The 24183-nt window shown below is 33.4% G+C and overlaps 1 protein-coding gene across 2 annotated transcripts in view; it reads right to left on the bottom strand.

The window, feature by feature from the left end:
• Positions 1-24183, bottom strand: part of SWT1 (SWT1 RNA endoribonuclease homolog) — a 61462-nt gene that overhangs the window by 22982 nt on the left and 14297 nt on the right. For both annotated transcript variants that reach the window (XM_016145618.2, XM_016145617.2), the window contains 11 exons: positions 22965-23024; positions 21704-21833; positions 20721-20822; positions 20162-20350; positions 16372-16465; positions 10253-10398; positions 8640-8800; positions 6957-7095; positions 3733-3881; positions 2467-2654; positions 310-441 (listed from right to left, as the gene is read on the bottom strand). In XM_016145618.2, coding sequence (XP_016001104.2) covers positions 310-441; positions 2467-2654; positions 3733-3881; positions 6957-7095; positions 8640-8800; positions 10253-10398; positions 16372-16465; positions 20162-20350; positions 20721-20822; positions 21704-21833; positions 22965-23024 — 1490 coding nt within the window. The remainder of the gene's footprint in view (positions 1-309; positions 442-2466; positions 2655-3732; positions 3882-6956; positions 7096-8639; positions 8801-10252; positions 10399-16371; positions 16466-20161; positions 20351-20720; positions 20823-21703; positions 21834-22964; positions 23025-24183) is intronic.

Here is a 24183-nt window from a genome sequence, read left to right on the forward strand (position 1 = left end):
ATTATTGAGTGCCCATCATATGCTAGGCACTGTTCTAGAAGCTATAGCTACACACACACACACACACACACACACAGTTTCTAAAGAAGCTTGCAATCTCGTATATTTTTTTTTTCTAGAAAGGAAAAAGCAGAGCATTCTTGTAGTACAAACTGGAAACAGGGGTTCTTTGCAAGGGAGGAGGGAGAGTTAAATCTAAAGGCCATTAGTTTAGGAAATCTGATGGAAGACTCCCAGCAACTCTGACAAATCTGATAAGCCTGGAAGAAAAAAGTAATAAATAAAACTTTAAAATTAATTCATGTATACCTCTGAATTCCTTCAAGAATATCCTTCACAGCTGCCATTAACTTCTGAAGATATATAAACGCTTCTTCAAATGAAGCTATATTTGAAGAAGTCAGAGCTGAATTTGAACCCAATCTCTGAAACACATCTGTGCTGAAATAGAGAAAAAGAAGAGATACTTTTAGGTCCATGTGCATATTTACTATAATTCAAGCATTTCAATTTCTAATGTATAAAATAAGTCAACTCATATTTGTAACTCATCTCTCATACTGCTAATCTGTTTAAATTGTTTCCTCCTAAGAGCTGTATAGTTTTAACTCTTACATTTAGAACATCTATCCATTCTGAGTTCCTTTCTGTATGTAGTATGAGGCCAGGGTCCAACTTCACTCTTCCATGTGTAGCCACTGAGTTGTCCCAGCATTATTAGTAAAAGAGACCACTCTTTACCTACTGAATGGTCTTGGTATCCTTGTCGAAATCAACTGACCATAGATATATGAGTTTACCTCCGTATTTTCAATTATATTCCACTGATTTATGTGTCTATATTTATGCCAGTAGCACATTGTTTTGAATTCTAGAAATTTGTAGCACATTTTGAAATCGAAAAGTATGAGTCCTCCAACTTTCTTAAGTCTTCCAATCCTCAGATCATCAGGCATTGGATTCTCATGGGAGCACCAGTCGCTGGTGCCAAACAGCTTGTGGACCGCTGTGAGTCTTGGAGTTTCAGGTGAGCGACTGCACAGGGCCTACCAGACCCCCGACTGAGCCTCTCCACATTGAAGGTTCAAGCACAAATCGCTGAAAAGTTTTGTGGTAACTGAGGTGCACAACCAGGCATGAGAAACAGTGAAGGAGGCTTTTATAACTATATGCTGATAAAGCAATGTAAGTATTTGTCACTCACTGAAACGCTGTTATGTAAAGTCTATTGTCCAGAAATTACCCAGAACTCAGTAACATCTGACACAAACATATGTATACTACAAGTCAGCTCTAAGGTACATGAAGTACTCAAATGTTTTCTAAATGAAAGGAAGATGAAAACACCTTAAATATGGTTTTAATCTATTTTACTTTGAAAGTGATAATCTCTGCCTGGTACATATGGTAACTTTCAACTAACCAGAATATCTGATTAGTCAAAATATTAAACTTATGTTAAGATCAGACAAACCAATGAACAAAACCTATCCTTTATGTGAAAAGACAATTTTTAAAATATTTTCTTTAGCTCACATGTCAGGTATAGATAGTTCCTTAGTATGGAAGACTATTAATGGTTTTGAAAAAAAAAATTTAATTATAGCCAAGGACTAAAAACAGGCACCAAATCTAGTGTTGTAATACATGACCAATTGAGAATAGATGTTTAAATAGAGCTAATATTACTTTGCTGCTCTTGTGAACATCTATCTAGAACAGATAGATAATCTTAATCCGAAACAAGAGTCACTCTGGGCCCTTCCACCAAAACCATACTATGAAGTGTACAGTATCACTGGCGAATTAATTGTATAAAAATTATGGGTTTGGGGTAAAAGTATGGAAGGAAGTGTTGGCCTAGTTTAAAATCAGTTGCTTTAAATTATTGTTTAAGTTGTTTTAATAGAAGCCTATTTAAAGAACTGCTTACAAATAGTCTCTATCTTTTCATTTTACCAAGACTACAGTACTTGTCATGTGTATGAAAGTAATACAGTGTTTCTTCCTTTTAAATAAAAGTATCTTCCTTTTTAAGAACTCTCACATGAATTTTCCCTAATCCAAGCTTACCTTTCCTTAAATCATTTTAAATTTCATTAATGCTTTGTATCCTGCTAATCTGCTGAGCCCACTTAGGTGACTGTTCTTTGGTTTTGACATATACAGGCGATACTTCTCATCAAGGTTTCGTAGCTGAATCACCCCGAGGGATTTTGTTTAATGTACTATCTAAGCTTCACCTCAGTCCTACTGAATACAAATTTCTATGAATACGGCCCAGGCATATATATTTTTAAGACTCTCCAGGTAAGCATCACTATTTCTAAGGTACCAATTTGACGAAAGGTTTTCAATATGATAATCTAGTACATTAAAATCACAATCCAAGCCACTAACAGTGCAATGAATTGAACAGTAATGAATGAAAACCCTAAAATTCAAAAATTCTTAGAAATGTAGTACCTGTTCTGATATATTGTAATCCAAACATTCTCTAGGATGGACCAGATTTCTTGATGCCTGTTGGGTTGGGGAAGATGGGCACCTGAGAAAGTGGTGATTTCTTGGTCATTAGACTTCATTGGAGAGGTATCTTCTTGCTTTTTACACTCTGTATTTTTAGAAGGGTTTCGATTAAGTTTTGCCTTGACCTGAGGAAATAAGAATTACATAAAATGCAGCTAGTCCTTCACTAGACGTGAGAGGAAAAAAAAATCCAAATTGTACTTACAAAAGTTCTAGCTTTCTAAAAAGTGCTTACTGTTTTCTGTCCTTGAGTATGTACGGAATATTCCCAGAAAAATATCAGAGCTAAAAAAAGTTTCCTTTTCTATTTATATCAAACAATATTTTCTATTTATTATCGTGGCCTTTCTTAGCGGTAATGTGAATATCAATTCAGTACTGTTTGAACTCTTGTACACATAAGGTTTTGAACTAGAGAGGACACCTAAAATACAATAACAATAGGTATAGCCAAGCTTCCAAGCGCCTTATCATTGTATTATATCAATATTAATTTCTTGATTAATTTTACTAGTTACATAAACATCCTTTAGGAAATACATATGGAAGTATTTAGAGGTAAAGGAGCATCGTATTTGCAACATTTTCTCAAAGAGTTCAGAAACAAAATGTAGACAGGTAAGTACATAGACAGATAGGTAGGCAGGCAGGGAAAACAATAAAGCGAATGTGATTAAAATGTTAACACTGGGGAATCCGAATAAAGGATATATATGGGAATTCCTTGTACTACTCTTGCAACTTCTCTGTAAGTCTGACATTATTTCAAAATAAAAAGTAAAACGAGAACCGTATCATTGGACACTACTACCAGACATTTGATCCAGTAAGGTCTGAGATGGTCTTGGCACATGCATGTTTAAAAAAAATTTCCAAAGTATTTTGATCTATGTTGTGGTTTACAGGTCTAGGGAGCTGGAAAACGAGCATTCCGACAACAGTGCATAGTTCTCTTCCATTTAAGATGAAATCACACGAAATCCCGACAACTGTTGTGATACCACTTCCTCCAGAGGATGTGTGTTTTAGAATTTGTAATAAGAACTGTTTACTCAATTGTCATTTCACTTAATATATTATCTAATGCCTTAATATTTTAGAACAAGTTAGAATTAAAATATCCTCTACCTACTGTTGTCTGCTAGATTCATTTTAGAATGCAAGTGAGTAGCTAATCTAAGTGGCATTCCAAAGGTATCTCACCTCTGTAAATGTTTGGAGTAGCTTGTTTACTTGAGCGAAGGCCTGAGGAAGAATACCATCATAATTTGACCTTGTACTGAAAGCATGTAACAGACTTTGAGAATCCTGAAGCAGGAATTTCACGGTTGTAAAATCCACTTCATTGTTAGCTGGTAAAAGAAAATTAAAAAGGAAAAAATACGTAAGAATGAGCATACAACACAAAAATGTCTTTGGAAAACCAATCTATTATTAATTATGAAATTTAAGAAGAGTATACATTTACACCTACACACCACTCCTAATTTACCTCTATAGTGTAAAAAGCAACAACTGAACAAACTTAGTTATCGACAAAAGACTTGGAGTTGATTCTTGTATTCCGTACTCAGATTCTCGGAGTTCCCTCAACATGGTCAACTTTGGAGTAAAAATGAATGAACATTATACACTTCAGAAAACAGAGATGATTACTCAACAAATGAGTCACACTACAGAATTTCAAAACTGAGGTTGTTTCACGTTCAAGTTACTGTGGAGGCATCAGAAGAGTCACATTTTGGTGGTGAGCACTAAGTCCTACACAGGACTTCTCATTATCACTTGGGTTGTCATGTAGTGATTCACCTTTGAATTCCATCACACGAAATGCAATACTGAATTTATCGAAAACAGTGTGTTCTCTCTCTGTGCTCAATACAGCTTTAGTAGAAAATAAATAATTCTTACTATTTGTTAAGTAACAGTAAGCTATAGACAAGAGAAGCTTGCAAATTTTTTTCCACTGTAAATGAGCAAAGTGAGTTAATCTAAAGCAATAATTTAAAGGTATACTGATTTGCTCTCAAGGAACTAAAATGACTTGCATTAAATTCTCAAACTAATTAGGAGAGATGATAACAATAATTTCAACAAATTTAAAAGTTAGGAACAATGAAGTTAAGTAACTTTCTAATGTCACCAAATCTCAGAATAAAAAAAAAATCTTTCCATTACTAAGATAGAATGCTGCGTAACAATTTTCAAAGGCATTTACAATAATCATGCTATAATGTGTTATTTTTTTTTTAATGTTCAGTTTCTCTGAAACACCAGCATGATTTTTCACTAGCTCTGTGAGTTAAAAAAATAGAGTTCCCCTGTATCACTCACACAACAAGCATCTGCTTGGGAACTAATGAAAGGTGAAATGAAAATAAAAGATTATAATAATTAAACAATATTAGAAATTCTAATCTGATGTGATGGTTGCAGGCAAGCTTCTGGCTTCCCCTTCATCAAACAAACAAACAGTGTATTTCCTTAAAAAACACTTTTAGTTATTTTTAAAGTCAATGACTAGTTTAAATTCCCATGGGAACAGAGAGGTGAGAGAGATACTAGACATGAGACAGAATTTAGATCTGATGAACCTAGTAGATCTCTCGAGGAGGAGAAATTGGGCATGACTTTTTTTAAGTGTGCCTCTTCAAAGTAGTCTATATCCAGCAAGGTTATATCCTTGAATTGATCATTTTATTTCGGTCTTACAGATATTCTTTATGAAGACTATGGGCAAAAGGGAAATAACAGTGATAGACTCAGCACCTAGACAAAACATGAAAAGACATCTACGTGATTGAAATAGTTTAATGCTTATGTAAAAATGATAATTATTTAGACTAAAGTTAATATGGATTTCAAAGTCGGAAAAAGCAACTAGACATTTTCCACACAATTTTCTATGAATTGATCTAAGGGTATATATGTTTGGTATACTGAAGAGAAACACACACATATAGTTCAACAGCTGAGGATACTATTAAAGATAGTAAACAAAGTCACAAACTGATTCTTCTAATCAAAATTATTTTAGAGCAGAAGGCGCTTTTATAATTCTTTTAATATTCATCACAAGTCAGTAAGTATTAGGCATCAGATTCTTCTTGAAAAAGGACAATAAATTATGCACATGATGATTCCAAAAAAGAAACAGTCACATCTCTTCAATCCTTTCCTTACTGCCAATCAGAGCGGCTGCCCACTAACTACATCTAAACTACAAAGAGCAAAACACTACCCATCCCTGAAACGAACAGACAAATGGAAGATGGCAACTAGATACACTGTTTTTTAAGCTAAATCTTGTTCAAGATCAAGATTTTGCCTTTTGTTAGAACCAACTAAATTATGCCCCTGGTAAGATGTAAAAAGTGTTTTTATATTTCTTGTAAAACTGCTTTGAAGACATGTCCAATATACTGTTCAGTGTCCCTTATATAATAACACCTCCAGCAAATAATCTATGGTTAAAGATAACCCCTGGAAAGTACGTTTCTTTTAAAAATAGCAACTCTGAAAAATAGATATTCGTGCAACATACATCTTGTACAGGTCATGAGACACTGACGAGACACTTTAAACCCCCTGGGGTTTTATTTGCTTTTTAAAAGGCACAGATAGCAAGACAAATCTAGTAGTTTAGACTCTAGACATATCACTTACCCCTGTCTAGGCTCGTTTCCTTGACCACAAAACACGGGCTTTAATAACATTAGATCAGTGCTTTTTATATCTTTTTCTTCTTAGCAGAGAAAAGTTTTTTGATTTTTGTTTTTTCAAATCCTACATGGAATCTCCACATAGAAATAGATAAAAGAAAGGTGTTTTGCTAAAGTTGGGGTTGAAGGCCCAAGGCCCACCAGGCTCCCATCGACCTTTCCACTTCTATCGTGGCGGCTCCAGGGCCACCTCGGAAGCCTGAGGTTCTGTACAATACAGTTTAAACACTACCAATCAAGTGGCTGACTGCAGTCTCTTCCGGTTCTAAAATTCACTTTGCACCAAAGCCAAAGGTTTCCTACTCCTTATCCATATATTTTAGCTAGAAACCTTGATATACTACATCTTAAAATTAGTAGCTGAAAAGTGGTCAGAATTTGTGTTAAATGCGGCGAGAAATGAAAAAAATGTAAATAATTCTATTTGCATACCTGAAAATCAAATATGGTTTTAAAAGTTTTCACACATTATTAAAAATTATATATTCACAATATCCAGGAACATCAACAATACCAACAGTCACAAGCCCTGTGAACTGTATCCATTCGGCCAGCTATCACAAATTCCCTCTAGAAATGAGAAGTGTACATGATTAAGAACTAATTAGCAAATTCTTGAATTAATTTATCTTCACATTACATGGAATATATCTTTTAGTCTGGCTTTAATACTATACTGATAAAAACAAAATAAAAGATTCATACCTTTACAGAGATTTTCATATAAGCTCTCAATGGTTAAAAGCAAATTCTTTTCCATAACTAATCCAAATACAGCCAACCAATGTTTTCTAAAGCACTGTAATAAATGCATTAGAGTCCATGGTGGTTTCAAGTACAGCATCTAAAAAGTATTTAGGAAAAAATTAGTATCTATTGATTTACTATTACTATTATTAAAAAGTACAGTTGACTCTTGAATAATGTGGGTTTGAACTGTGCAGGTCCAGTTATAGGCAGATTTTTTCTAATAAATATGTAGTACAGTAGTACTACAAATGCATTTTCCTTATGGTTGTCTTAGCATTTCTCTAGCTTACTTTATTGTAAGAATACAGTATATAATACATGACTGTATATGGTATTGGTAAGGCTTCCAGTCAACAGTAGGCTATTAGCAGTTAACTTTTTGGGAAGTCGAAGTCATACACGAATTTTCAATTGCATGGGTGGTTGGCACCCCAAATTCCAATGTTGTTGAAAGGTCAAATGTTCCTATTTAGGAGCCTCTACATATATTTCTCAGCAAAATATAGTTAGTTCAATTCTTTTTAAACTAAAAGATGTTTTATGAAAAGCCAATCATAATCTTAAAATGCTAATTTCATTGCAAATTAATTTTGTAAAATTCATATTAGTATTAGTCCTTATGTAGTTTCAGAAACTATATGTGCAAAAAGCAAGCATAATTCTAATTAGAAGAAGCACAGTTTTAATTAGCAAAGACTGTTGATCTACTTTTTTGACACGGTCATTTATATGAGGAAATCAATCTAATTATTTAATGTAACTGGTGAAAAAATTGATAGAGAAAAAAGCTGTTGATTATAATTGACACTTGCTACAACTCTCACAAAGACATGTTTATAAAGATCGATCATTTAGTATTACAAGATGTCAGCATGTCCTATTCTGTTTCGTTCATATCAAATCACTGTTTTAGACTCTATTATGAAATATCCAATTTAAGCAGCCCTCCTAGAATCTTCTAACTATTCTTCATTATCTTAGTTCAACACTTGATAATATAATCAAGTAGCAAACACAATATGTTGGCGGGCATCAGAATCTCCCTGCATATCTGGAATACACACAATCTACAACTGATGGCGAGTAATGTTTCTCCTAGCTATAAGTGTGAACGGCAAACAGACATGAAACTAAAAAGGCCGCTATTGCCAAATACGATGTTTTACTAATTGCAGAGAAGATGTGAATCTAAAGAAAATTCAAAATATCTTACTAATAGAATCAAAGTTATATTGATGCTCATATTTATGACATAAGCCGAAACATACTTTTCTGTTTGTGAACTCATATTGTAGGAGAATTTCCTATAATAGACATTTTGACTCAAACTAATATGAAAGAAGGTTTTCTGAATTCGATTTAAGCTCATGGGGGCAAAGTCTCTGACACATAATATATCCACAATAAATATTTGTTCACTGAAAAAAATAACTAATGAAATACAGTTCTAATCTTTAGGAAATATCCATCATTTAATTTTCAAAATTTTATTTCGAAAACTTCAAGAAAAAAGTATAATGTGAAACATTATTATAATGAAGCATACATATTTTATATAAGCTATATTTCTTAAAATAAGGTAACCAGTCATTAGCAATGAAAAAGAAATTTTCAACTAATAAGAGTTTAAATAATCACCTCCATCCAGAGGTTTCCAAAAGCAAGTTTCATTTCTGTTTCTAATATTGAAGATAAAGCTGTTCCAAGAGATTTTTCAAGATCAGATACTATGCTTTCAAGAAGAATGGGTAGACCAGAATCTGGAGAGTCTTCCTCATTGCTCTCTTCCAAAGCTGTTTCTTCAAAACAGTTGCAAACTTTATTTAGGACACTAATAGTAAATATTTTACACATACAATGAGTATTTGGCCATAAATAATAAACATTTTATGTATATAATTAGTATTTGAGTTACCTAAACAACCAGTACTTTATTTTAAAAACAGTATTTAGAAACATGTATCTCTAGTATAATTGTTTTAAATGTAATATAAACATGTTACATGAGCAAATTCTTTATCTTTTTGATGAAAGGCAACTACATATTTTCATTAAAATAAAAATTTAAGAAATGTGTGTGGTTTTAACTATAATTTTAATTTTACTTCCAAAAAAAGGAAAAACCGAAAAAAAGCTTTGAATCTATTTACACTAGAAAACCAAGAACTATGGATCCAAATGTGTTTTCTCCCAAAAATAGCATATTCTTCTAATTGTAGCTCACATCAGTAAATTTTTTTAAAAGGACCAAAATCTCTGACTTAACTACCTTTATGCCCTCCATTTTAAATTAGTTTTTATTATTTTAACTGATATTATTTCATTACCATTACTATTTTGATACCTGAAAACAACTATAATTTCTTTATAGCGAAATTCAAAATATTAAGTGGCTTATCTCTACAAATACAAACTAAGGTTTTAAACTGACAGTAATATAATGGGCAAAGCAAAAGCATGCTATCTTTAAAATAAGATAAATTAGAATATCTTGTTACTCCTTCTAAATGCCATTTTGAATATTATGACTAAAGAAATTTTACTATGAAAATGGTCAAATAAGTACCATGTGTATATACGAATTCTTATACTATTATATAAAAAAATATATACAATACGGAAACTTCAATAATTACTTTTCCCACAGAGGGAAAAGGTGGCATGTGTTTTTAAATTATGTCAGATTTGATATAATATTCCATCAAATATCAAGCTATAAAAAAGATTATTCTAGTGGAAAAAGAGGTAATTCTAGTTAAAAAAAAATAAAGTGTTTAGTTTTCTTAACTATTAGTTTAAAATTAAGAAAAAAAAACTATAACTAGAGTCTTTCGAGTTTTTCTATTATTGGGTTTTTTACAGTATTAACAGAAAATTATGAACATGAAGCTAATTTTACAATGAAACTAAAAATTTCCATTAAAATGAATATTTTCTGTAGCCAAAATGTAAAATGTATGTTGAGTGTACAAACAAAAATTCAAATTAATTTATAAAAGTGTATGTAGAAGGTAATACTGTTCATTATTTCTTCTGGATTACCATTATAATATTCAATTATTTTTACCATTTACATACAAGCAAATATTCCAGACAATGCCGTTTTAAATATCCAATTATGTGAGAACGAATATTCCAAACAACATTATTTTAAATGTGCAAGATAAAAATCTGCTATATATTCCAATTGTTATCAATAACGTTCGAATATAAAATAAAATGTTTCTAATTATTCAAAGTAAAAATACTACCTGCTTTCAATTGCTGCTTAGAGATACAAGGCTGATGATATGTATCTGTGTTCAGAGATAAGTTTAAGAACTCTGCACTCAGTTCTTCTTTACTGAGCGACTTCACACTACTTATTAAACCTTTGTTTCTTAAATTTCTGTCATCCCTAAGGTTGGGTTAGAAGGAAAAAACATTTTATTTCTTATGAGATAAATCACATGGCAACTCAAAACATAGAATCTAATCAGAGATTTGAGATTCTCACCATATACGAACAAAAGAGAACAATTTTTTAAAATAGAGAAGATATAAGGATTAACAAGTAAGAGAGCCACACCATACGAGCTTTTGAGAATAATAACACCAAACAGAAATACACAGAGAGAGAGCCATAGTAAGAGAAATAATTCACACAGAGCAGGCAAATACAAACTGACTCAAAGTGAGTATAAGTCAGATGGTGTGAATTTGCCATTTGCTTAAAGAAATCAGTATGATTAGCATAGTGCTTGGGACGAGTTTACATGGATACTGAGAAAGACAAGGACATTAACAAATGGAAAGACATTTAAGGGCTTCCATGGGGCACTAATACAATCAGATCTGTGTTTATTATTGTTCTTAAGTCCAGAAGGCTCTTAGCTTTTGTTACTGGTAGAGTACCCTGGTCAGATCAACCCTCCTACAGATGAGAATGGAAAGATCTGAACCAAGAAAAAAAGAAAAAAAAACTATTTGAAGAAACTGGAAAGCAATAAAATGTAGGCAGAAATTGGCAGGGAGACTACCCTCAAGACTTAAAAACTATACTGGTGAGAGTTACAAGTCTATCTTTTTGTCTGAGGGTGTTCCCCAATTCAGCAATGTCTTAAGACAGAAAACCACAGCCTTAATGGCTTGAAATGTCAGAAGACAATATTCAGGGCTGGCCAGAGCACATAGGAAGTTAAGAGGGAAACTTTAGAATGGAGGAAGCCAGAATACATGAGCCCTAAAACCTGCATATGAATTCTGCCCAGAAAAAAAAACAACATACAGCCAAGAGACGAAGATATCCACAGAACCAGACTCAGCAATGACACCGAGGTTGATGCTATCTGACAGGAAAAGATAAATAGTATGCATAATCAGATGCGAAGTTTCAGCACAAATGAAAATTATAAGAATCAAATGGAAGTAGTAGAAATAAAAAACGGCAATAGAAATGAAGACAGCCTTCAACGAGCTCCTCAGTAGACTAGATAGAGGTGAGGAAAGAAACAAAAAACTTGAAGATAGGTCAAAAGAAATTACCCAAACTGAAACCAAAAAAGAATAAAGTTAAAAAAAAATCAAGAGCTGTGGGACAATATGAAATAGACTAACATATGCATATGTATTAGTCATACATTGCTGTGTAACAAACTATCCCAAAACTCAGCAGCTTAACATGAACATTTATTATTTCACATAGTTCCTATGAATCAGGCATCTGGGAGCAGCTGGAATGAATGGTTCTGGCTCGGGGTCTCTCACAAGTTTGGAGCATGTTATCGTGTAGGGTTGCAGCCATCAAAAGGTTTAAATGGCACTCATTCATGAGATTGTTGGCAAGCCTTAGCCCCTCACTGGTTCTTGGCTGGAGGCTTTAGTTGCTCACCATGTGGGCCTCTCCACAGGACTGCTTACAGCATGGCAACTTGATTCCCCAGAACAAGCAATCCAAAACAGAGGGAGAAGCAAGAAAGTGCCCAGGAAGGAAGTCCCAGTCTCTTATAACCTAATCTCAGAAATGGCATTCCATCACTTCTGATGCATGCTATTTGTCACACAGACAACCAACCCTGGTAGAACGCAGGAGGGGACCACACAAGGGCCTTAATACTGGGAGGCAGAAACCATTGGGGTCATCTGGGAGGCCGGCTGCTACAATGTAATTCTATAATACTACAAGGAGAAAACAGGGAAGGGGGCAGAAGAAATATCTGAAGAAATAAAGGCTGAGAATTTTTTGAAAACTAAAGACAGACAACAAATCATAGATCTAAGAAGCTCAGAGAACACCAAGCAAGATAATTCGCTCTCCCTTACCCTGCTCCCATCCTCTCACACACGAATGCCTGGGCATACCTGTTAAAAAATGCTAAAACAAACTGCTAAAAAGACAAAAGACAAATCTGGAAAGCAATGAGAGGGAAAAAAAGGCACATTACATACAGAGGAATAAAGATAACATTTACAGTAGACTTCTCATCAGAAACCATATAAGCTAGAAGGAAATGGAGTCAAATCTTATTATATTAGGGGAAAAAAGTCAACCCCAAACTGTATACCCAGTGAAAATATCTTGCAAAAATTAAGAAGACAAACGAAATCAGAAAATTCATTGCTAAGAGACTTACACATGTCAAAGAAAGTTGTTTAGGCAGAAGGAATACGACACCAGACAGAAACTTGGATCTATAAAAAGAAATGAAGAGTGCTCAAAATGGAATGCGAGATTAAAATATTCATGTTTTTCCTCACTCTGAATTGTTCTGAACAGTAAATGAGTGAAGCAAAAATAACGGCAAAGTAGTATGTGTTTATCATTCACATAATGTTAAAATCTAAGACAACAGCACAAAGAACGAGAGGAAGAAACCAGGAATATACTGTTGTTAAGATTCTTACACCACGTGTGAAGCAATGTAATATTATTTGAAGGTGGACTTTGATCAAGTAAAGATCTATATTGTAAACACTAGAGCGACCATTAAAAAAGTTTTTCAAAAAGGTTTAAATAAGTCAATAATGGAGATAAAATGGTACCATAAAAAGTATACAATTAACCCAAAAATATAAAGGAAAAAAGAACAGATGAAATAAAAAGAAAATAATTAGCAAAATGGTAGATTTTGATCCAACCAATTAAAAAAAAATTTGTGACTAGTATAAAATTATCAACTAAAAGGCAGACATTGTCAGATTAGACAAAAAAAGAAAGTACCAATTACATGTTACCCACAAAATAATACAGACACAGATAGGTTAAAAGTAAATGGATGGAAAAAGATACACCACATAAATACTATCCCCCAAAAAACTGGAAAAATAGTAATGCTTAACAAAAGAAACTTCAGAACCACGAATATTATCAGGGACACAGAGAAACACTATATAATGAGAGAGGGGTTAATTCTTGAATAGGGCAGTCCTGAGCAGTCCTGAATGTGTGTGAATCTTGCCACAGAGCTTTACAACACACAAAGTTAAACAAAGAGAACAGAAAGAAACAGACAGATCCACAATCATAGTCAAAGATTTCAATATTCCTCTCTTGGTAATCACAGAATAAGTAGACAGGTAATCAGTAAGGTCAGAGAAGACCTGAAAAACACTGTGACCTATTTGAAACATATAGAATACTCCGTCCACAAGAGCATAATATACATTCTTTTTAAGTGCACATAAAACATTCACCAAGGTAGACCACATTTCTGTCCATAAAACAAACTTTAACCAATGTAAAAGAACAGAAGTCATATGAATTATGTTCTCAAGTCATAACAGAATTAAACTTTAGAAATCAATAACAAAAAGATTAATTGGAAAAAATACTAATATTTGGAATTCGAGAATATCTAAATCAATCTGTGGATCAAAAAGGAGGTCACAAGGAAAATTACGAAGAATACTGAACTGAATGGAAACAGAAATACATCAAAATTTGTGGGATGCAATTAAAGTGGTACTTAAAGGGAAATTTACAGCAGTCTCAAATAAATGATCTAAGCTTCTACCATAAGAAACTAGGAAAAAAGCATAAAAGGATCTAAAGTATCTGTGGGCTAATGGAATGTTCTTCATATCGAGAGGGATGTGAGCTACACCAGTGAATCCACTGTCAATACTGTATAATTAAGACGTATTTCAATATGTGCACATTTTTCCCTCAAAATACAAAGAACTGTATAAAATAATCATATAGGAGGAAGGGAGTGGATTGAAGTATAGATGAAGAATGGCTTAATTTTGATAATTGTTGCAGCTGGGTACTTACTTTATTAATTCTTCTTAACTTTGAATATTATTGAAATTCTCCATAATGAATCTTTTTAAAAAGTAAAATAAACGAAACAGGGCAAGTGTGGAAGTAGAGAGTGTGTTAGTCTTAGAGGAGAAAAGGTAGAAAAGAAGAAAAATAACATGACTTGACATAGAATGGTGGCAGGGATGATAAAAAAAGAAAAGAATACAGTACCTGCTAATTGAGTCGATGTAGAGTATAAAGGAAATGAAAGGCAAGTATCAGAAATGACTCTTAGGTTTCTGGGTTTCCAGCAAATGAGTGGAAGCTGGCACTTTTTGTTCAGATGGAGAACAATTTAGGAGGAAAGATCAAGAGTTCATTTTTGGAGGGGGCAGCATCAGATGTCTATGAGACATCCACATAGAGATATAAGTAAATGAGCAAACTACTCTGGAATTTAGAAGAGAGACATGGGCTGGAGATATTAACTGGAGGTGCTGGCCCATACTTAGGACTGTTAATGTAAGCAAAGCACTAAAATGATGTATAGTACATAATGTTACAGGTTTTCCTGTTACTATCAATATCATTATCATCCATTTACCACTGTATCCTCACAGGAAATAAGGGTGACTCACACAGTAGGCATGTTTATTGCCCTTTATAGGTAAAACATAAAAATAAAAAATAGACTCATCTACAAAATGATAATACCCAGAATTAAAAGTAAGGTGTGACTATGAATTTTCATTTCACTAAAAAAATGTTACTTCTGCTTACCGCAAAACAATGACTACAACCAATAAAGGCTGACCAATTTAATTTTCATTCTAAGTTGAACCGAAAAACATAACAATTACGTAATTATCTCTCAAACTTAGCTTATCTCAAATTCAAAATGATCAGCACATTACTAATTTTACTTCAGCCTTCAACAAACTCCAAGATATGTTATAAATCATAAAACAATTTAAAACCTAGAGATAAAAATGGCCGGTAGTTCCTTTAATACCAAAAAGAATAGCATCTTTGAAGACAGCTAAAATGATCATTTTTCCTTACAAGAAAAATCTTAGGGCCATTCGTTTCTGTAGCCACTCCATTGCATGGAGAATTTAGGCATGATCGTGAAACTGTAAAAACCCCACTTTGCATTGGTTTTTAGTCAAAAAATTCAGACTAAAACTGCAAATTAAAACTGCTCTTCTTGGTTCCTCCAGAGCCTTTTCTCACGTGATGAATACGGCCTCGCTTAGCATTGTGGTGGCTTCACCTTTAGAACTTAGTTAGGAAAATATTAGTTGGGAAAAGCAGAAAGGAAGAAAGAGGAAGAGAGAAATGGAGGAAAAGTACCTTGATGCTATTCCACTGTGTACTACCTGATTAAATATGATAACCTCATAAGGCAGGTATTATTATTCTCCCGATATTTTACACTTGAGGAAACTGGTAAGCAACTCCACAGTCACACAGCTGGTGAGTGGCAGATCTAGAACTCCAATCTAGTCAAGCAACAGGCACGCAGGACATGGCTGCAGCAGCATCGGCCTTTTCCCATGAGGTAATTAATTAATTAGTCGAACTTCTTGCCTCACGACCAAAAAATGTCAGATTTATATTTCGAACTAGTTTACTGGGATAGTGAATTGATTTCCCCGATTTTTCAAAAGTTTTCTGACTCATATAAATTAAATTGAAATGAATCTTCACTTACTTGAGACTCGAATCTCATTTTTCTATAGCTTACATGTGAGATAGTACATACAATGTGGTGACTACAGTTGATAATACTGTATTGAAAATTTGAGAATTGCTAAGCGAATAGATTTTAAAAGAAGAAAAAAAATTTTTTTTGTAACTAGAGATGGTGACCGATGTGTTTACTAGACTTATCGTGATCATTTCACAATATAAACAAATATCAAATCATGTTATACTCCTGAAACTAATATAATGTTATATGTCAATTACATTGCAATAAAAATGGAAATTAAAGATTGTGAGATAAATTGAATATGCTTACTGGCAGATTTAGAAAAGTATACATGTTTTTGATGTTTGGTATGGTAGATAGTGTATGATTTGAAAAGATTCTTTGGTATAATCTGCTGTTTTTCAAAAAAAGAATAAAATGACTATGAAACTCACGTGCACAGTATAACAAGAGAACAAGGGAATAATTCCTGGTATTGAAGACAGCATTTTAATACTCGATCATCATTGTTCTCATCACTAAATCCATCTGCAAATTTAGCAAAAGCAATTGTCAATAAGCACTAGAAATCTGGGTACCATATGAATAATCTAGACCATACTTACATATCAAAAACATCTAAAACAAAGAACACTTTTTAAATAAAAAAAGGAAGATAAGACAGTAAAACAATACCTTGAAAATTATGGATCTAGAACACAGGTAGCATATAGTTCTGAGTTTGACAAAGTGGTTAGTTTACTACTAAAACAGAATAAAATATGCTTATTAATAGACTCAAAGAAATGTGATCAGGAGGTTAAATGCTAGACTAGAAACCAATATGAATTCTGGTCTCAAGTCAGCCACTTAGAGATTATTAGTAAATTATGAGATTAAATCACACTTAAAATGCTCTCAACAGAGATGTGTAATGAGTAACTATTCTACTAGCAACAGAACATTTTCATATGTGTTTTTCCTTACTCGCTAAGCCATAACAGTTTAGAGATGTACAGGAGAAGGTAATATGGGCTTTAGGCAGAGAACACAAGAAGCAATCCCTGACAAATGTCAATAATCAGTAGCTGACAGGGTGTCCTCTTCCATTCTCCAAGCCTTAGTGCATATAGTAAAAGTTTGTTTTTGTGAAAATAATGCAATATGCAGAAATAGGACCAAAGACAGTGTTTCTCCTAGGTCCTTCTACTACCTGCCTCAGAACTCCCCAGGGCGCTTGTTAATAATACAGATTGCAGGGCTGCACTCCAGACCCACTTCTGTATAACAATCTTTGGGGCCTGGATGCAGAGATTCAGGCCCTCGGCAAGTCCTTTTACACACTAAAATTCAAAATATACTAGCCAGTGAGCTTTAAATTTGTTCCCAGATTATAACTCCCCTCACCTCAACTTTTAGCCTATATTAAGTAGTCCCATAAACATGTAAATTAGGAAACTCATTTATTCCTGAAATCGATATTTATAAAGGGCCTAATATGTGACAGGTCACTGTGCTAGGTAACTGGATATGCAAAGACAAACTGGGAACTCACAATCTCATAGAGAAGTCTAGACAGAACTCAGCTGATCTCAATGAATGAACCTGATGGATATTTAATTCAATTCTTTAATCAAACAACTAGTGAGCCTGACAGACACATATTACAGCAGCCAATTTTCTTTCTTTTTAGCTCACAGAGTAAATGCACAATAATGCAAAGAGGCAGGTCAACTTCATCGGTTACCTTTAAAAAACTCAATTCAACAGACAAAAGGAGGTTTAAAAGTTACAGTTCACTGCTCAAAATGTTTCAAAGTTCAAGAATATGTCCTACTGCTTTTTCTAGGATATGTGGGGCTGGAAAACACACCTAATACTGCTGGAATATTCATGAAATATTTATTCAATAAATCTTTTTTAATAATAAAGAGAAAAGTACAAGATAAAATCTAAAAATTTTTATATGTCAGAAATTAACAATATTAAAAACAGCAAACAGGCAGGAAAATATTTGCAGTGTACAAATGGCTGACTCGTAGTTCTTCCACTGTGAACGACCTATTAATAATCTTTGTCTACTTAGGAGAAGGGGATATCTAGTTCTTCTAATCAATACCTATAAGCTTTTCATATAATGAGGACAAACGAGAATTATCACCTATGCCAGGCCACAAGCCATTAACTACTTTAATATGTTAACCAATCTTCCCAACCATTTTTTGAGTTGAAGTTTGTCTCTCCTCTTTATTTACTGAGTTTCCTAACCTTCGACTGTCTCCAGCTCAGGTTGTAAACCAGGTAAATCAGATTTCAAGTCCTAGTCTCTTCTTACCACAATAAATACAAAAAAAAAAAAAAATACAATTTTGAAGAATTAAGGACAAGGCCAAAATTACAGGCAACTAAGGCTATTTAACATGGACAAACTGCATTCAATTTGTGACATTTTACGTTTCTTTTAATAGAAAAATGCTCGTATAAAAAATACATTGTTATAATATTCGATGATTATGTAAAAGAAAATAATACATGCAAAATGAGCAATTATTAGAATTGGCTGTAAATGCACTTGACAGATGTAAAGTGAATTAAAAGTTCATTTTGATCTTGCCTTCCTACAAACGAGTACTTTAATTTTACTCAATAATCCTGAATTAAGTTTTTTCATAAGAATTTCAGTTTATCATTAGGTTTAAGATGTAATTTTATTATGATAAAAATGACTAAAGATATTTCTCAAGTATATCATAAAATCATTATCACAGATAATTTGATAAAACTATTAATAAAGTAAATTTACTAATTGCATTGGATTTTATATAAAGGATGTTTTATATGATCAGTTTGACAAAAAAGCAATAAGAGAAACACATAAAGGACTTACCTGACAGACTATTATAGAAATAATCTATTATTATATCTATAATCTTATAATTAACAAAACTAAGATCAGATAATATGCCATTCAAACAACGTGAAATACGGATTTCACGGAAAATACCCAGAAATTGAAACAATATATAAGTCTGAGGACACGACTATGATTTATCTTCCTTAATCATCAAAGAAGCATAGACTGAAGAAATCAAAACATCAAAAAAGCACAATGAAAATGGAAAAAAAAAGAACGACAACAAGCTATAAATAATGTGGCCAAATATCTATAAATAATAAATGTGGCCAAAATATTTATTCTAAAATGAGCACTTCTAAAATAATTTTCAAAGCCAATCTATTGAAGGAATTTCTGTCTAGGACAAGTACTTAATCTCTCTATCTCAATTTCCTCATTGATTAAATGTGGCTGAGTATCTTCCACAGTACTATATGGTTTGAACGAGATATCAGCTATAAGGCACTTTGTAAAGGGTCTGGAGAATAACAGCCATATCTATGTTATCCATTATTACCATCACTGTCTATATTATTATGTAATAAAATATAATTTATATCCATAACTGAAAAAAAGAGATTAAGAGCAAGCAAAATTCCCACCTCTTATTAAGGACTGGGTTTAACTGAAATAATGGTTGAGATCAGGATTTACTTTTGTTAATTGAGTGGTTGTCTAAAGAAAAAAGTCTTATTTGTTAGCAACACATAGCAAAATATTTACGGGTAAAAATAATAGATTATAGTATCTGGAATTTTCTTCAAACTACTGCAGAAGTTCCAGGACTTAGTTGGGAGAGAAGGAAAAAAGTAAATGAGAGAATAAACAAGAAAGGCAAAATGTGCATAATTACTGACCATGAGTGACAGGCACATAGAGATTCATTATATTATTCTCTATGTCTGCATTTGAAATTCTGCAGAAGTAAAAAAAAAAAAAAAGAAGACTAAGGTGTTTAATTTAATATCGTGTTCAAACATTTGAACATTTTCTTAACTCTAATCAGTTATATTTATTTGTGGTTTTTCTTTAAAAGCTCTTAAATCACATGAAGTTCCTACTTAAAATGTGTAAGTATTGTAGCTAGAATATACTAAGAGCTAATACTGTATTATAGACTATTATGCACACAGAACTATTACGGTCACTATCTCTAAAATAGAGACATAAACTAAGAAGGTCTCAGAGAAGCAGAAAAATAAATCAAAGATCCCACAAAGCATCATCATGCTCTGCCGTTCACATTTGCAACGGTTATAAAGTTTTTAAAGTTTTATACCATTTCCCTCCAATGAGTTGGCACCCAAACAAATCTTAACCAGGAAGCACCATGACAGAACGATACTTACAAAGTTTTTGAGATGCAAGTTGTATTGATTGACCCCATAGATTTCTATCTTGATTTTTGAGACTGTCATTGATGAAATGAACTGCAAGTATAGCTTTTTGCTGGGCATATTTTAGCAGTTTTCCTGCCTTCATGCGATCTAGCTCTTGCACAACCACCCAGGGAATTATTAACACAAGTCTATCAAAGCCTAAAAAATAAAAGTCAACAAATATTTATTATGTTACTCAGTTGAAAAGCTGTAGAATCAAAAGTCATAAAGTAAGGAATTCAGAATCTAAATGAAGAGCTAATATAAAAAAATGGAAATTAAAAAAAGATTTGTTGAAAGAATGTTGAAGAAAGTATTGAAAATCAAAGAAGAGTTAAATGTAGATTGCTCAGTTAACCAGTGAAGGCTTTTTTTTTTTTTTTAACTTAAGCTGATTATACTTGATACATATGCTTAATATCCAAATGTAAATACATTTGTGTGTGGGGGGCGGGGGGAAACCTGCATCACTGTTGAAATATCAACTAAAATATAAAAATCAGAATCAGCAACTATGTTTTATAAATACCTGGTATTTCTGTTGTCTTCAAAATTCTAACGAATTTGAGATGATTCATCAGAATATTTGTGTCAATAACAATTAGAAGCTTTTTGTCTGAAGCAGTATTTGCTAGAGGAAGAAGGTAACATTAGGATTTCATGACACTTGATAACAGACTTCTTTACTAACTGAAATTTAGATAGCACAGAACTTTGCTAACATTCTTAAGAGAAGGCAGTCCTTTCGACGACAAAAACAAAAACGCATTTACTACAATTCTTAAGAGAAAGAACATAAACTGACGCGCCAGTAGTAATGATGTTGCAAAACCCTTCCCTGCAGCATTGGTAGTTGTGCACTTAGGAATCATAAGCTAATTTTAAAATACTCTGAGTGAAACATAATTGAAAAAATTAATACTTGTAAAAGAAAGAAAACAGATAATATTAGCATTACTTCATAGAGCTACTATGAGGGTCATATATGTTAAAGCACACAAAAACAGTAAAGTGAAAAATTCAATGTGAATGTAATGCAGCATTAATATTTGTACAAATACAATTCAAAACAGTATACTAATAGATTTTGGATAATATATCATTATCTATCTCCCAGTAGGAAGAATGATCAAAATTTTACTAAATAAATAAGAAATTCCTGAATATACTACCTTTGAGCAATTTGCACTATTTTTGATCAATGCTTTATATAGTTGAAACTGTTAAAAAGTTATGATTACTACCAGGAATAAAAGACAACTAATCACTGTGATTGCTGCCCTTTGGCCAAAAGAAGAAAATACATCTAATTACCTAATAATGTGAGATATATAAAAACAAATGATAAAATAAACATTATACCTGATTCCTATAAAGAAATATACCACACTTTATTATTGCAAATGAGCCCCTTTTAACATTTTACATCTAAATATTATAAAAACTGAATTGGCACACTCATTCTTACGAGAGCATAGACCATAGACATCACCACATTCACACAGGGTGTACCAGCAGAGCAATGTCTGTCGTCTTCCACTACATCCACCTCCATGCTCGTTAACTCTCCAGGAAGCAGCACCACGGGGGAATCCACACTTTTTCCCACACGTGCAGCATGAAGCTCTTCTACTATCTGCATCTAAATTGTAAAAGACCCGCAGTCAAATACTTTTTATTTACTCTTCAGGTTAATAATAAAGCAATTTCACTTGAGATGGTTTGTGGAAAGAAAAAATTTACAAAAAAATGGAGGCAGAATGGCAAAAGAACAGATATTTAAACCTACACAGGGTTTTAAAATAGCTCTTATGACTTCCGTAACCTTAGGCAAGCGAATTATTTAACTACTTTGGGTCTCAGTTTGTTCATCTAAAAAATAAGAATGTTAAATATCTATTTCCTTTTAGTATTTTTGTGAGGATTAAATGAAATAATCTGAAGCTCTTAGGACAAATCTAATCCACAGTAGACGTTCAAAATAAATGAATTCTCGTCCTCATTCTCACTTCAAAGTACTTTAGGGGCCAAATGTGTTTTTATCGGGATGATGAGCAGCATTCTCCCCGAGATTTTTAAGATGTCTATGAACCATCAAAAACTGAAACCTAGATCTTAAGACACTTCTCGCTTCAGAGTAGTTCCCCGATGAATTTTGGTGCAAAAAAATTAAAGTATAACCTAGCTTTAGGGCAGAGGTGAGAAATCCTTATCAAGGGGCAATTACCCACCAGACAGGAAAATACAACTGACTCTCAGTAATAAAAAGCAATTAATATGATTTTCAAGTCTGCTTAAATAGAAAAATACAAAGCGTTCTATGAATCTAATTTTAACTTAGGCCTGTGGACCATAAAATTCTATGCAATAATTGCATGAGGATCAATCAGGAGATTCTACCTGGAAAATGATGCAACAGGTAAAAAAATAAATATGTATGGATTCTCATTTTCACTGAAAAACATTTTCATCTTATTGCTGATCAGAAAAACGTGCAAAAAACATGTCAGCATCACAAAGCATTTTGGCAAGCCAGGCATAAGTAAACACATGATAACATTAAATCAAAATTCACGTAACTTGTGGGCCAGAAGGCAAAAAAGGTGATCAAGTAAATGTAAATACTTCTCCAAATAGTTTTTCATGACTTCATGAAAACTTACATATGGATTTTAGTATAGACATCAGTATTATTTTCATTTCTTTATTAAAATAGGAATTGTTTCACTTAATTTCATTAAAAATATTCAAAGTAAATAAGGATGGCAGTAACCTCTTGATCTGTATCTTGAATACTTTCGAGTGACACTGAAGAACATGGTGCTTCAAAACTCTGAAACGAAAAGTGGTTTTATTAGCGAAGAACAAAGCATGTTATCTACAGTGGGGTTGTTCAGCCTGGGCACTGACATTTGGGGCGGGACAATGCTTTGTTCTGGGGGCTGTTCTGTGCACCCTAGCACATTTAGCAGTCTCCCCGGCCTCCGCTCACTAGGCACCAGTAGCACCACCCACTCCTGAGCTTGACAATCAAAAACGTCTCCATCAAATCAATTGGGCCAAATGCCCCCTAAGGAGTGAAATTGCCCCTAAAATAGAAAAGCCTTCGTCTATTATGTTACAAAACGTGGCAGAAATTTTTTAGGGTTTACTCATTCATTTATGCATTCCTAAAAATAGTCATATTCTAAGAATGAAACTACATGCCACCCAAAGAAATAGAAAGGCAAAAGAGCTGGTCTTTGGTGGTGGGAAATTTTCATCCAGGAATAGCAGTCATTTCCGAAAGTCGCATGCCACAGCAAAGGGAACCGGAAGATTAAAATATGGCTGAGAGGGAAAGGCTAAAAGATGCACAGCTGGATTATTATACATGGATAGAGCACCAGAAGTCTGTGTTCTGTTTTTGCCTTCTAGCAGAAGTTGAAAATCTTTCTAATTCCAATTTTTCACTGGCACGTTTGCTGAGCGGATGAGACCTCCCTGACCCTATGTACAGGTAACACAGAACTCAGCAAAAGCCACTGCTGAACCAAATCACCTTCTAAGAACTCTCCGAGATGACACTATACTCCCGTGTACTTTACAGGAGGCTTATAAGGCATAAATCACAAACCCCCTTTAAAGAAGTGTATCATATGTTCCTTCATTGGGAATTCACCTGCCACTTTGACTTCCCATCTCTAATCTTCACATGATATAACACTATATACCTCACACACGTGGGCCCAGTATCACTTTGCTATCCCAGGACCCTAGGTTTTCTAATCCCTTCTCCACCTGACCGTAAATCTCCCAAGATCTTTAAGCTTCTCTTCAACCAAGAAGTGCCAAGCAAGCTAGAGATTATTAGCACAACTTCCTGCAACTCTTGACATTCGGAGTCTTTACACTGTTTTACTTAGGTCACTACTACCCTTCACTCTTTGATCACAAGTCACTTCAATAAATTTTCTACCACCTAAAAAACCCAGAAAAGTTTGTGTCCATTG

This window comes from Rousettus aegyptiacus, unplaced genomic scaffold, assembly GCF_014176215.1.
Source record: "Rousettus aegyptiacus isolate mRouAeg1 unplaced genomic scaffold, mRouAeg1.p scaffold_m13_p_17, whole genome shotgun sequence".
In the NCBI taxonomy this organism is placed as follows: domain Eukaryota; kingdom Metazoa; phylum Chordata; class Mammalia; order Chiroptera; family Pteropodidae; genus Rousettus; species Rousettus aegyptiacus.